This window comes from Oncorhynchus kisutch, linkage group LG4 (genome assembly GCF_002021735.2).
Source record: "Oncorhynchus kisutch isolate 150728-3 linkage group LG4, Okis_V2, whole genome shotgun sequence".
Classification (NCBI taxonomy): Eukaryota; Metazoa; Chordata; class Actinopteri; order Salmoniformes; family Salmonidae; genus Oncorhynchus; species Oncorhynchus kisutch.
Window position 1 is genome coordinate 79342161 of NC_034177.2, and position 14012 is coordinate 79356172.

At 41.1% G+C, this 14012-nt stretch overlaps 2 protein-coding genes across 14 annotated transcripts in view; both read right to left on the reverse strand.

Annotated features, from left to right (window-relative positions):
* Positions 1 to 3334: 3334 nt before the first annotated feature.
* ppifa (peptidylprolyl isomerase Fa) lies at positions 3335 to 8637 on the reverse strand. 3 transcript variants are annotated; one of them, XR_004209859.1, is made up of 7 exons: positions 8426 to 8629; positions 7807 to 7837; positions 7578 to 7666; positions 7029 to 7190; positions 6685 to 6781; positions 4395 to 4470; positions 3335 to 4286 (listed from the first exon to the last, which is right to left on the reverse strand). XR_004209859.1 is itself a non-coding variant. In XM_020471142.2 (6 exons), the coding sequence occupies exons 1-6, from the start codon at positions 8618 to 8620 to the stop codon at positions 4151 to 4153; spliced, it is 624 nt and encodes a 207-aa protein (XP_020326731.1). In that variant the 5' UTR covers positions 8621 to 8631; the 3' UTR covers positions 3335 to 4150. The 3 variants fall into 3 exon arrangements, 1 of the variants encoding a protein (XP_020326731.1); XR_004209858.1 differs by having other exon boundaries at positions 6685 to 7190; positions 8426 to 8637; XM_020471142.2 differs by lacking the exon at positions 7029 to 7190 and having other exon boundaries at positions 8426 to 8631.
* Positions 8638 to 10438: 1801 nt separating this feature from the next.
* LOC109878941 (zinc finger MIZ domain-containing protein 1) overlaps positions 10439 to 14012 on the reverse strand; it is a 237877-nt gene continuing 234303 nt past the window's right edge. For all 11 annotated transcript variants that reach the window (XM_031823739.1, XM_031823736.1, XM_031823742.1 and 8 more), the window contains one exon: positions 10439 to 13908. In XM_031823739.1, the coding sequence (XP_031679599.1) occupies positions 13801 to 13908 (108 nt within the window). In that variant the 3' untranslated portion in view covers positions 10439 to 13800. The remainder of the gene's footprint in view (positions 13909 to 14012) is intronic.

A 14012-nucleotide genomic window follows, 5' to 3' on the forward strand; every position in this document is an offset into this window, starting at 1 on the left:
TATCTGGATTGTGTTATTTCGGTGCATTGGTAAATGTTTACTATTCCTTCCTAGGTAGGGGTTCAATGAACTGGAACACCTACACACAATTGTGTACTGTGCCTTGCCCTCTGATGAGCTACATAGAATTGAACCATATTGCTTAAATACACCTTTCCAATCCACTCAGATCTACACAGGGATAAGGACTAGGGGCTACAATACAGAAGAATAAAACTTTGTCTATATGTTACAGCGAAGAGAAATTAGATCACGCACAACACACCAGTTGTTTCTGGACGTGGCATAAATGTACTGTACATTTCCTTCAGTATTTAAAGTACATCTGCAGGTTTTTCTCCCTGACATAAGACTGAGCGGAGCGTATTGATTGTGATGTGAATGATTGGTCCATTAAACCAGGCAAGCTCAAGAAAGCACAGATGAAGTATTTGAAATGATTTGAAATGATATTTGAACCCAGGTCTACACTGCGGAGGGTCGCAGGTTGTGTAATGGAGAAAGGAGAATGATGCCTCAGAGAGCTGTTGTCACTCAGAGCGGTGACGGAGTTCCTATTCTACTTCAGACTAACTTAGTACTGGAAAGACCAGGGAGACACAGAGGTAGGAAAAGTGACTGGTTTATTTCAACACTTATTTCACACTGAAACACGTTTACTATTACAATGTAATTTAAGTTTAGAAGGCTTCTATCTCTGTACTTAGAAAACATTTTTCTCCAAACTTTGTTTCTGTGAATCATGTACTCTGAATGAGAAAATAGAGAATAAATAAGAAAACAGCTTTACTCCAGCTGTGGATAGGTGTTTTAACTAAGCCTACACCAGAGCACACATTTATGCTTGCTTCAAAATATACTATACATTTGGGGAGGGGCACAACTTTCACTGGGGACAGGAGGGACATGTCCCCCCCACATTCTGAAATATCAGTTTTAGCTTTGAAATGTGATACAAAACAAAGAAAAGGTGTGCTTTAGGATCATGCAGACACCTCTGAGTGGTGGGGTAGGGTGTTTATCTGACTGGATAAAAAATATATTAAAATGATGGCCCCCTTACTTCTAAAAACCAAAGTTGCGCCCCTGTATTTGGGTTGATGTTGGAGAAGTGTGTGATACAAGGACAACTTCATTGCTTTTAATGATTGTAAACATGTTATTGTTTCGCATGAGTAGGGCTATTGCACTGGATGTGGTCTGCAAAGCCAAGTTTCCATGCACAGGCTTGGACATGAAATTCCAAATAGCTTAAACTTCACAAGAGGGTGGGGACCCAAATTATATCAAGTTTGTTACAACATCCCTAGCTCAAACACAGAACTGGGGCTAAAGTGTCTCTATGGCAACAACGTAACTGGAGAATTCAAACAAATTGTTGGAAGGTCAGAGCGCATATGGTTTTGTTTAAGAGCCAGGGGAGTTTTTTCATGTTTGGTTCATTATTTACTTTCATAAACTATTAGTTTAATAAGCACCACCACCACCCAGACACTTAGTCTCTGGTTCTTCAGGCTTTGGTCTGGCCACTCTCACTGCATTTCAACAGGGGAGATGTGTTCTGTTTACAATAAAGACAACATCGCTACAATAGAGGGAAGAACCTCACCATAGAAATACAGTAACTAGAATCATAGAAATGGAAAGATACCATCCTATTTCCATGGTAAGAACCCACACAAAGTAAAGTTGGAGGTGTGCATAAAACTAAACGTGGTTTTCGGCAGTGGTGGAAAAAGTCAAAGAAAAGTAAAGACTGGAAAAAGTACTCATGACTGAAGTAAAAGTGAAACTTACCCAGTAAAATACTACTTGAGTAAAAGTCTAAAAGTATCTGGTTTTAAATGTACTTAAGTACAGTGGTAGAAAAAGTACTAAATTGTTAAACTTGAGTAAAAGTACAAAGTAAATGCTATACATCAAATTCCTTATAGTAAGGAAAATAGATGGCACTATTTTTGTTTTATTTTAAATTATGGACAGAAAGGGGCACACTCCAACACTCAGACATCATTTACAAACACAGTAGGTGTGTTGTGTGTCCACCAGATCAGAGGCAGTAGGAATGACAAAGTGTTATATTGACAGTTGCCATAATTCTGTCCTGCTTGAGCATTCTAAATGTAACGAGTACTTTTGTATGTCAGGGAAAATGTAAGGAGTAAAAAGTACATTACTTGCTTTAGGAATGTATTGGAGTAAAAGTAAAAGTTGTCAAATATATAAATAGTGAAGTACAGATTCCCCCAAAAACAACTTAATAAGTAGTACTTAAAAGTATTTTTACTGAAGTACTTTACTGAGAAAAGATACCTCAATAGAAAATTACTTAAGTATAAGTGAAAGTCACCCAGTAAAATACTACTTGAGTAAAAGTCTAAAAGCATCTGGTATTAAATGTGCTTAATGTAGTGGTGGAAAAGGCACTCAATTTTCATACTTGAGTAAAAGTAAAAAAGTGAAAGCTATACATCAACTTTTTTTTTTTTTTTTTTTTTTTTTTACGGGAAAATCATGCCATCTGGTTTGCTTTATATAAGAAATTTGGGGACAGTCAGGGGTACACTCAGACATTTACAAACACTGTATTTGTGTTTAGTGAGCCCGCCAGATCAGAGGCAGTAGGAATGACAACATGTTATATTGATAGGTGCTTGAATTGGACCATGTTGCCGTTCTGCCTGAGCAGTCGCAATGTAACAAGTACTTTTGGGTGTCAGGGAAAATGTATGGGAGTAAAAAGTCCGTTATTTTCCTTAGGAATGTAGTGGAATAAAAGTAAAGGTTGTCAAAAAATATAAATAGTAAAGTACAGATACCCCAACAAAAACTACTTAAGTCATACTTTACGTTACTGGTTTTGAGAAAATAGTTGACACCATACAGTTGATAAAATATTGTATCTGTATTCTGAACACTTGAATAGCTCATTCACTACTAGTTATTGTAGCATTCTTTACTGACTGGATTCCTGTATACTAATACAGTATAAACTGTAGATTGACTTCTGCAGCTAAAACACAAATAGTCAATTCACTTCTACTGTAGAAATCTTAGCGTTTAATTCCAGTAAGTGTACCTTATTTCCAGTAAATTGACCTTTACAGCTTTGTTTCTAGCCAAGTGAGATGAACCAGTTGATATTCCAGTATAGGGGGATTCATGGACAAATAGAAGCCAAATGTATGATGTCACATCCTGCTCTGAAGGACAGGAAGTAGTGTGGAGGTCTTGCTGTCTAAAAAAAAGACATGGGCTCCGTACCAGGAAGTCTTAAAAGCAGGAATAATTAGTGACGGTGACATGCAGGACACAATGAAACTGAGCAACAGAGTAAAACCTAAAAACATAGATTTATTTGGCAGTAAATGTACAACATTATTTTATACATTCCATAGGTGTCGGGTCCATCATACATGCCTTAAATAGTTTATAGATGATTTTCTTTAGAAAAATATTAGTGACATCTAGAATAAAAAGCACCCATTTCAGAGGTATCTTAGTACCAGTGTTGAAATACTCCAAAGTCCAAACCTCTCCATACGACAACTCTTGAATGTATAAAGCACAGGCTATGAACATGAGAAGTTGTCATGAGTACAGACAGTATAAATGCTATAGAGTAAGTGTGTGTGTGAAGGGAGAACACATTGTCCAAAGACAATGAGATTAGATGTATGAGGGACAGCTGACAAAAGACTACATGTATGACGGACAGATGACAAGAGACTACATGTATGAGGGACAGCTGACAAGAGACTACATGTATGAGGGACAGCTGACAAGAGACTACATGTATGAGAGACAGCTGACAAGAGACTACATGTATGAGAGACAGCTGAAAGGAGACTACATGTATGACAGACAGCTGACAATAGACTACATGTATGAGAGACAGCTGACAAGAGACTACATGTATGAGAGACAGCTGACAAGAGACTACATGTATGAGAGACAGCTGACAAGAGACTACATGTATGACAGACAGCTGACAAGAGACTACATGTATGAGAGACAGCTGGTGTATTTGTGGTTGTCATTTTTTAAATTGGGTGAGGAAAACAGAAGAGTTAAACAACTTTTACAAAATTGGACGTTTCCAAGAGTCATTGTCCACAGTGACCTTCTCCAACCTGTCTGTCTGTGTGTTTTACTTGATCTCCCCACAGTCCGTGATGGCGATTTTCTTTACCACACCACCGTCATGACAACCAAAGGATTCCATCTTGAAGACTACCTCCATGCCCTCCTTCACCTGACCAAAGACCACATGCTTATCATTCAACCTGAGAGAGACGGAGAGAGAGAGGTGCAGTCACCAGTGAAGCTGACCAAAATGGAAATGATTCTAAAACACAACTGTGTGTCTAACCGGTGTCTAAAACATAACCTACCATTCAGTTTTAACTGTGCAGATGAAGAACTGAGAACCGTTTGTGTTCGCCCCTGAATTTGCCATGGATAAGATACCTAAAACAAAGGAAACATCAGAGCTTGCAGTATAGTACCAGTTAATTCATGTACATTGTCAATTGTATACTGAACGAAAATATAAAACACAATTGGATTTGATGTTGCATGTCACATGTGCCGAATACAACCATGAAATGCTTACTTACAAGGCCTTAACCAACAATGCAGTTCAATAAATAGAGTTAAGAACATATTGACTAAATAAATAATAAATAATAATAACTAAACACATTAAAATAACAATAACGAGGCTATATACGGGGGTACCGGTACCGAGTCAATGTGGAGGCTATATACGGGGGGTACCGGTACCGAGTCAATGTGGAGGCTATATACAGGGGGTACCGGTACCGAGTCAATGTGGAGGCTATATACAGGGTTACCGGTACCGAGTCAATGTGGAGGCTATATACAGGGTTACCGGTACCGAGTCAATGTGGAGGCTATATACAGGGTTACCGGTACCGAGTCAATGTGGAGGCTATATACAGGGTTACCGGTACCGAGTCAATGTGGAGGCTATATACAGGGCGTACCGGTACCGAGTCAATGTGGAGGCTATATACAGGGTTACCGGTACCGAGTCAATGTGGAGGCTATATACAGGGGGTACCGGTACCGAGTCAATGTGGAGGCTATATACAGGGGGTACCGGTACCGAGTCAATGTGGAGGCTATATACAGGGTTACCGGTACCGAGTCAATGTGGAGGCTATATACAGGGTTACCGGTACCGAGTCAATGTGGAGGCTATATACAGGGTTACCGGTACCGAGTCAATGTGGAGGCTATATACGGGGGTACCGGTACCGAGTCAATGTGCGGGGGTACAGGTTAGTCGAGGTAATATGTACAATTTCAAAGATTTTACTGAGTTACAGTTTATATAAGGAAAGCAGTCCATTTAACTAAATAAATTAGGCCCTAATGTATGGATTACATTAGGAGAGCAGTCATGGGTGAGTCTGTGAGGGCAAAATAACCACCCACTGGGGAGCCAGGCTCAGCCAATCAGAATGAGTTTCTCTATTACAGACAGAAATACTCCTCAGCACCCCCCGACCATCCCTCAGATGATCCCATAGGTGAAGAAGCCGGATGTGGAGGGCTGGCGTGGTTACACATGGTCTGCGGTTGTGAGGCTTGTTGGACGTGCTGCCAAATTCTCTAAAACGACATTGACCTCCAATGTGGCTTATGGTAGAGTAATTAACAATACATTCCCTGGCAACAGCTCTGGTGGACATTCCTGCAGTCAGAGTGACAATTGCACGTTCCCTCAAAACCTGAGACATCTGTGGCATTCTGTTGTGTGACAAAACAGCACATTTTAAAATGGCCTTTTATTGTCCCCAGCACAAGGTGCGCCTGTGTAAATATCATGCTGTTTAATCAGCTTCTTGATATGCCACACCTATCAGGTGGACAAATTATCTTGGCAAAGGAGAAATTCTCACTAACAGGGATATTAACAAATTTGTGCACAAAATTTGAGTGAAATAAGCTTTTTGTGCGTATGAAAAATGTCTGGGATTTTTTTTCCTTCAGCTCATGAAACATGGGACAAACACTTTACATGTTGCGTTTATATTTTTGTTCAGTGTATATACACACACAATATGACTATCAAGGCTTCCATTTCTCCAAACTTTGTTTCTGTGAATCAAGTCCTTTAACATAATAAATCAATAGGAACACTGTGGGGTAACTGGCTGTAGGGCATTGAGCAGCAGCTAGAACACATCTGGATTGGGTAAAGGTCTATTTCCAGGTTGTCATTGTGCAAGAGAACACACCCTGAGCTGAAGAAGTGTCCATTTATCAACATGGGGTTAAGGTTTAGTAAAAAAAAAAAAATTGTATGCTAGATGTTGACTTGCTTGGAAAGTAGGTCATTTGTACCGTATTGAAATAACCTGTCTGTGTAGTCAATACCGCCATCTAGTGGAGAGGAGAGCCTTTACAACAACTCTTCAACACATGTTTTACACACTAGGGTCAACTAACCATTGTCTACTGTCTTCTATTCAATTTTTCCCCTAATTTATCCAGCATGGATCCAACAACAACGGTGGATGCATAACCAGGCTAGCCCAGTACAGCTCAGCCCAGTTTAGATCAGCCCAGTTTAGATCAGTTTGGCCCTAATGTGTGATTAAGGGAACAGAGGTCAGAGACAGAGGAGTTCGCTGGTTTAGTGATCTAACATACCTGGCCCGTTGTGTTTCAGTTTGAAGTTCTCGTCTTTAAACTTGGTCCCGTATATGGACTTCCCTCCAGTCCCGTTGTGATGCGTGAAATCTCCTCCCTGAGGGCAGAGAGTGAGTTAGTGCTCTTACTTTAAGACAACACCACCACACAACATTGTAAATAAATACAACCTTCATAAGGGCTGTCCATGTATAGTAGTGTAATGAAACAGGCAGGGAGAGTGAGCTTGTCCGCAGTGGTCGGTAAACCCTCAACTCTCTGGCCAAAAGCCCTGGGTCACTACACTTACTCCCTCCTTTCAAAGAGCATGTCCCCGGGCTAGCCTTAAAAGGACGACACCTTACTGGAACGCGATCACCGGCCTAGCACATCTGTGGCGTCCGATCACGTCTGACACCAGTGTAATGGAACAGGCAGGGAGAGTGAGCTTGTCTGGGAGTGGTCGGCAAACCCTCAACCTTTTGGCCCGTAGTCCTGTGCGCCATCGCTTGTGTCACAAAAGCATTCTGCAGTGGCAGAGTCGATATCAGAGCTTATAAACACAGGGTCTCTACAGTAGAGATACAATTTCAATGAGGGACCAAAATATTTCAATCGTTGCAGAACACAGTGTCAAAGTGATAGCCAAACAAGACTGTTTACATAGAAATAGAGGTTTCTCTATGACAAGGTTTCCCAAACTCAGGCCTGGGGTCTTCCATGGGTGCACATTTTGGTTTTTGCACTAGCACTACACAACTGTTTCAAATAATTAACTCATCATCAATTGTTGATTATTTGAATCAGCTGAGTGAGTAGTGCTCGGGCAAAAACGAACATGTGCACCCATGGAAGACCCCAGGACCGAGTTTGGGAAACCCTGCTCTATGATAAGGTAAGCCCGGATACAGTACCTGACACATGAACTCAGGAATCACTCTGTGGAACACTGATCCTTTGTATCCAAAGCCATGTTCCCCAGTGCACAGTGCTCTAAAGTTCTCTGTCAGAAAACAACAACATCAATTCACTACTAAGTAAAACACAATGTAAGGTTACACAGTGCAGTATTTTATTTGTTGTCATTGTCCAGGTTAAGTCTCATTGACTGGCTATTTCTATAGAACACAAATCAATGTTTACCTGCTGTTTTGGGCACAGCAGCTGCATTCAACTGTAATGAAATGTCAATAAAGGACAATGTCAGGTTAGTTAGGTAGATAAGCAGGTTTAATGTATTGATTGGTTGCCATGATTATTTCTAGTCTGTCGTTTTCTATGGCTAAACAGTGTATTGATAGCCAGCTAGTTAGATAATAGTCTTTGTTGCTAGAAGCTAGCTGGATAGTTTTGCCCTTTTCTCTACATGAACATGCTTGGTTGAACACACTAGCCATAGCAATCTTATCAACAACCCAATCAGCTCATTATCCTTTTAGCAGAAAGAGGGGTGTGACTGTAGCTAAAACCAACTGCAAATGAATGGGCTTAGCTACTTCAACAACTAAGCATGGCTACCTATCTAGCTAGCTAGATAACTATTTTAACTAGCTAAGCAAGCTCTGCAAGCTCTGCTGGACATGCCGTAAAATGAACCGTCAACTTGTGCAGAAAATAGCGTTATTCTATGTAGGTATGTGTATCTGCCTTTTTACTGTTATTTTGTGTAGCTAACTTAGGTAACGTTAGCTGGCTAATGTCAGATTTAGCTTGCTACGGGGTCCGCATCTACGCTAGCTAGCTACGTTAGTTAGCAAGCTACCTCTATAATGATTCGTCCCAGAGGTTCGTTGTCAGCTGCGATGTCAAAATACACGACTGGGTTCTTGACGGGTCCAGACGAAAACAACCTGGTCGCAGCAATTGCCAAAGAGCAATATTTTATACGATTTTTCATTTGCAACATCTTTGCATAGTTGTCAACATGAAGTTCTGAGGATAGGGGGTGTGTACACATGACGTCTCTAAGACCCCAACAGCGACACAGAATGATGACGTTGTGAACATAAACAGATTTGTATTTTTATTTAAACGTTATTTAACTAGGGAAGTCAGTTAAGAACAAATTCTTATTAACAATTACAGTTTACAACGATCAAACCCGGACGACGCTGGGCCAAATGTGTGCCGCCCAATGGGACACAATCACGGCTTGTTGTGATACAGCCTGGATTCGAACCAGGGTGTCTAGTGACGCCTCTAGCACTGAGATGCAGTGACTTCCATGCAAAGTATTAATACATCTCTGTGTCTACAATATTAAATAGTATTTTCGTTGTAATTGTCAGAATGTCTTATTCCGCTCTCCATCAAAGCCCCAATATATACATCTAATTAGCATAACAAAACAATCCCCATCAAATTCCATCCGTTTAAGCTAGATACATTTCAAATAAATGTTTTATACATGTTTTTATACTTCAAGGGGTCTTAAAAATAACAAAATGATCCTTGGTATGACCTTAAAACAATGTTATATAATTTAGATAATCCCCTCACCCCCCTTCAGTTTATACAGGGCTTATACATGTCAACCCTAAGAGGGGTGCGTCACTTGAGTGGGTAGAGTCACTGACGTGGACTTCCTGTCTAGGTTGGCGCCCCCCCTTGGGTTGTGCCGTGGCAGAGACCTTTGTGGGCTATACTCAGCCTTGTCTCAGGATGGTAAGTTGGTGGTTGAAGATATCCCTCTAGTGGTGTGGGGGCTGTGCTTTGGCAAAGTGGGTGGGGTTATATCCTGCCTGTTTGGCCCTGTCCGGGGGTATCATCGGATGGGGCCACAGTGTCTCCTGACCCCTTCTGTCTCAGCCTCCAATATTTATGCTGCAGTAGTTTATGTGTCGAGGGGCTAGGGTCAGTCTGTTATATCTCCTGTCTTATCCGGTGTCCTGTGTGAATTTAAGTATGCTTTCTCTAATTCTCTCTTTCTTTCTTTCTCTCCCTCTTTCTTTCAGAGGACCTGAGCCCTAGGACCATGCCTCAGGACTACCTGGCATGATGACTCCTTGCTGTCCCCAGTCTACCTGGCCGTGCTGCTGCTCCAGTTGCAACTGTTCTGCCTGCGGCTATGGAACCCTGACCTGTTCACAGGACGTGCTACCTGTCCCAGACCTGCTGTTTCAACTCTCTAGAGACAACAGGAGCGGTAGAAATACTCTCAATGATCGGGTATGAAAAGCCAACTGACATTTACTCCTGAGGTGCTGACCAGTTTCACCCTCGACAAATACTGTGATCATTATTATTTGACCCTGCTGGTCATTTATGAACATTTGAACATATTGGCCATGTTCTGTTATAATCTCCACCCGGCACAGCCAGAAGAGGACTGGCCACCCCTCATAGCCTGGTTCCTCTCTAGGTTTCTTCATAGATTTTGGCCTTTCTAGGGGTTTTTCCTAGCCGCCTTGCTTCTACACCTGCGTTGCTTGCTGTTTGGGGTTTTAGGCTGGGTTTCTGTATAGCACTTTGAGATATTAGCTGATGTAAGAAGGGCTATATAAATCAATTTTATTTGATGAGTTAAATAACTGTGTTATAAACAGCCTCTTCCTTTTTAGGGTCATTTCAAACGGTGCATGCATGTAATGTGTGTTTTGCTTGTGAACTATTATATTGTTATAAAGGGTCTTTATACTGACTTGACTGTCAGTTGGTCTTGATAGATCCAGAATTCTCCACTGTGATTTTGTCTGGTGGTTGATGATGCATTTAATGTGGTTAAAGTTGCATAGGGCATAGACCTTAAGATGTATTAGAAAATCAAGATCACGAGTTTCATCTGAATACATATTTATTAGATAAATATTAGGATGTCACGTCATCTAACTACATACAGTTTTGCAAGACTAAAAATCACAATTCATTTTTTTCTGACCAGTTTAGAATATGAAATGACTGTACACAGAATGTACAAAACAAAAAAGACAACTGCCACTTGGTGTGCCAATCACTTCAGATTGTACCTTGGAAGTAAGATTTTTTTGCCTAATTGTGTAAAAACTGTAAATTTGCCAAAATTGTACAAACTGTAAATTTGGTATCAACAATCTTTAGGAACCACTCATGGTTCCCACGTCCCGATTTATTCCTCAAAATTATCTTTATTATGTTGTTGTAGTAGCACCTTTATAAAGTACACAAGTAATAGAGAAATACACAGAAGTTTTACACAAAGGGAAAAAAATGTTTCTTTTTTTTCTCCTTTTCCAACACCCCCATGTTTGAGAAGTAGATAAAGTATCTTACATGAATGAACATGTGGTTGGAGACAGAGGGCTGTACAGACTATCAAACACAGACTCCATTTCCCACAATTCAACAGTCTCTTCTGACAGGAGGATGCAAACTTTACAAATTCTAAATACACAATGCGCATCATTGCCCCGTGTGGCGAAAATGTCTACATTTCTGTAAGTTAATGTATCTCTATCTGTCATTTACACTATGTACATGCATCCCTCAGAGACCCTCCAGACCCTATTCCTGCATGTTAGTGACAGAAAACAGAGGGCAGGGGATCACATCTCCCATTTTCTTTAAATGAAAATACATTGCACCCTCTAACTAACACACTCCACTTTTGTCCATTGACTGTACATCTACAGTTTGGTGTGGAGCCTGAACCTCGGACAAGGCGTATCGAGAGTAATGTTGATAGACCAGACTTCAGCATCATGTCTACACAGATCTACAGATAGACCGGGCAGGGGAGTTAAAATACCTCACTGTGGCAGTGCATTGTCTTCAACAAACAGACATAGACACAGACAGACAGACAGCCTAAAATATCGTAGGGTCAGTTGTATTCAGGTGATTCAACCAGCGTTGGGGATCATTCTTAAGTCCTAAAAATATCCACCGATTGAGAAGTCTTCAATTTCATTTAGTAGCCTACATGATCTGAAGTAAACCAAATTATGATTATTCTCACAGTCACTGAATAATTACAGAAAATAACTTAAAATAGGAGAACAATATCAAAAATGTTACGAGGATAGAATAATACGCATGATGATCTTGTGTTGTACAAAACAGGATTCACAAAAATAAAAAATAACTCACATTCAATTCCAGAGGGTATTACAATTTAGACTTGACTTAAACAAAAATGATAGAGGGTCAAGTCACTTTCCTCTACTTTTCCCCAATACATTAGCAAACATTTTTAAAGCATATATTGTCAGGATGGCAACCATTTTAAAGTATTGTCTTTATAAACCATTGTGGTTCCTTTTGAACAAAAGTTGACAAAATACAGTTTAACAGTAACAAGACATAGGAAATGCAGTGCAACCACACATCTGTTCAGAACACTTTTTGATGGGCTCCCTAAGTGTATGGTTTTGATGTATTGTGTAACCTTTATTTAACTAGGCAAGTCAGTTAAGAACATATTCTTATTTACAATGACGGCCTACCCCAGCCAAACCCTAACCCGGAAGACGCTGGGCCAATTGTGAGCCGCCCTATGATACTCCAAATCACGACCAGTTGTGATACACCCTGGAATCTAACCAGGGTCTGTAGTGACGCCTCTAGCACTGAGATGCAGTGCCTTAGACCATATTATTCTTACATTATAGTAGATGTCCAACCTAACTCCTTCTACAAACTGTAGGATAACTTTGGTGATGCATCACGCATGGCCATTTTCCAATGAACAGTAGAAATAAAACAAACATGAAAAGAAAAAAGCTGGACATTAGCCAAAATCATTCCTTTGCAAGAAAATGTCAAATAAAATCATGATAAAAAAATGCAATGGCTAGAATGTTTCTGGCTAATCTAGAACAAAGACCATTGGCACACATGCACTTCTTAACACCACACAGTATGGTTACAGGAGCAATTGCAGGCCTGTAGAACAGAGGAAGTCTCACGTTAAAGAGGGATCTGGCTCTATTAGAATGGCCGACTATCTTTTGCAACACTAGCTGTGTCTCTATGATAGACTAAATAAGGACGGACTCTGTACTTCTCTTTTTCTATCACTCTCATCCTCACTCTTTCTCTAGCACATACACACAGATACACACACAGATACACACATACTTCTCCATCATTCTAAGCCAAAACAAATGTTTTTGTAAAACATACTTTTGCATAGCCCACTGTCCGATATGGCATTGTACTGTAACACCAGGGAAGAGAAACTTGAACAACATTGGAGGGGGGCGATAGACAGACTGAATAGAGTTAACAGTGCTGATTCTTATGTAGACTGGGTGGGCTAGCTAGCTAGGTTAGGATCCTCATCCACAGGCATTGGTCTCTCCTCCCAGGGCTCTGCCTGCCATGTGGTGTGGTGTGACCCACCGTCGGTTGTGCTTCAGTTAGACTGGATGGTACGTACCCAGTGATGACGGACGTCCCGTTGGAAATACACACTATGAGCTAAAGGTCAGAGGTTATAAGAACACACTGTAGGTCAAAGGTCAGGGGTTAAAGGCTGTGGTCTCAGGGGGTCAGGGCTTGGAAGAACACACGTCAAAAGAGGATAGATATAAACACTGGCTAGGACAAGAAGATGACTTTTCTTCCCTATTCATGTATTTTTTTTCCTTTTTTTGTATAAGGGGGAAATAAGGACGATACAAAATGCTACAACACTTTTCCCTAAAAGCTCACACAGAGAGTTCGGCCTGTGTGACGTCCTACACATAGAACGTGATTATTAGCTGCACAGTTTAAGTTGGAAAAGACAAGAGATAAAATATCACTGAAGGGGTAGACAACCGACATGGCCGTCGATGTTGTCGGCCGGAGGATCTCCGCAGCGGAGCAGTGTAAAGAGTCTTTACACGAGGAAGAGTGTGTGTGAGGAAGAGGAAGTGAGGTCATGAGTGCATTTCCTGTTTCCAAACTCTGTCACACACAGTGTCCACTCCCTGTCATCCTCATCATCGCCTCATGTTCTGACAGATGACCTCAGCGTTGCTCCTATGCCACCTACACATCTTTGTTTGTGTGTGTGTGTGTGACTTGACGATGTCCCCACTACCAGTCCATATGAGGACGACGGTGTGTCTATGGACTCTATGGAGAGTCCAGCTGGTTGGACACACCCTGTGGTGTGTGTGTCTGTCTGTGGAGAAGGTTTGGGTTCGGCTCGAGCGGTGAGGGAGGTGAAAGTTCTTAATTGTTCTCGAAGAGGGAGAGGAGGTCATCGTTGCTGTTGGAGGGGAGGTCTGGAGGATCCAGATAGGACAGGAGCTCGTCTGGGTTGGCCAGCTCTGGAAGCAGCTGTAGAGAGAGAGAGAGAGAAAGAGAGAGGGAGGGAGGGAAAGAAAGGAAGAGGGAGAGAAAGAGAGGAAGAGAGAGAGCGAGAGAGAAAGATATAAGGGAAG

Coding starts and splice junctions, on each gene's coding strand:
- ppifa (XM_020471142.2), bottom strand. CDS start 8,620: ATGTGTACACACCCCCTATCCTCAGAACTTCATGTTGACAACTATGCA. Junction 7,838..8,425: donor TGGGACGAATCATTATAGAG/GTAGCTTGCTAA, acceptor ATTTCATTACAG/TTGAATGCAGCTGCTGTGCC. Junction 6,782..7,577: donor TTCCTGAGTTCATGTGTCAG/GTACTGTATCCG, acceptor CTCTGCCCTCAG/GGAGGAGATTTCACGCATCA.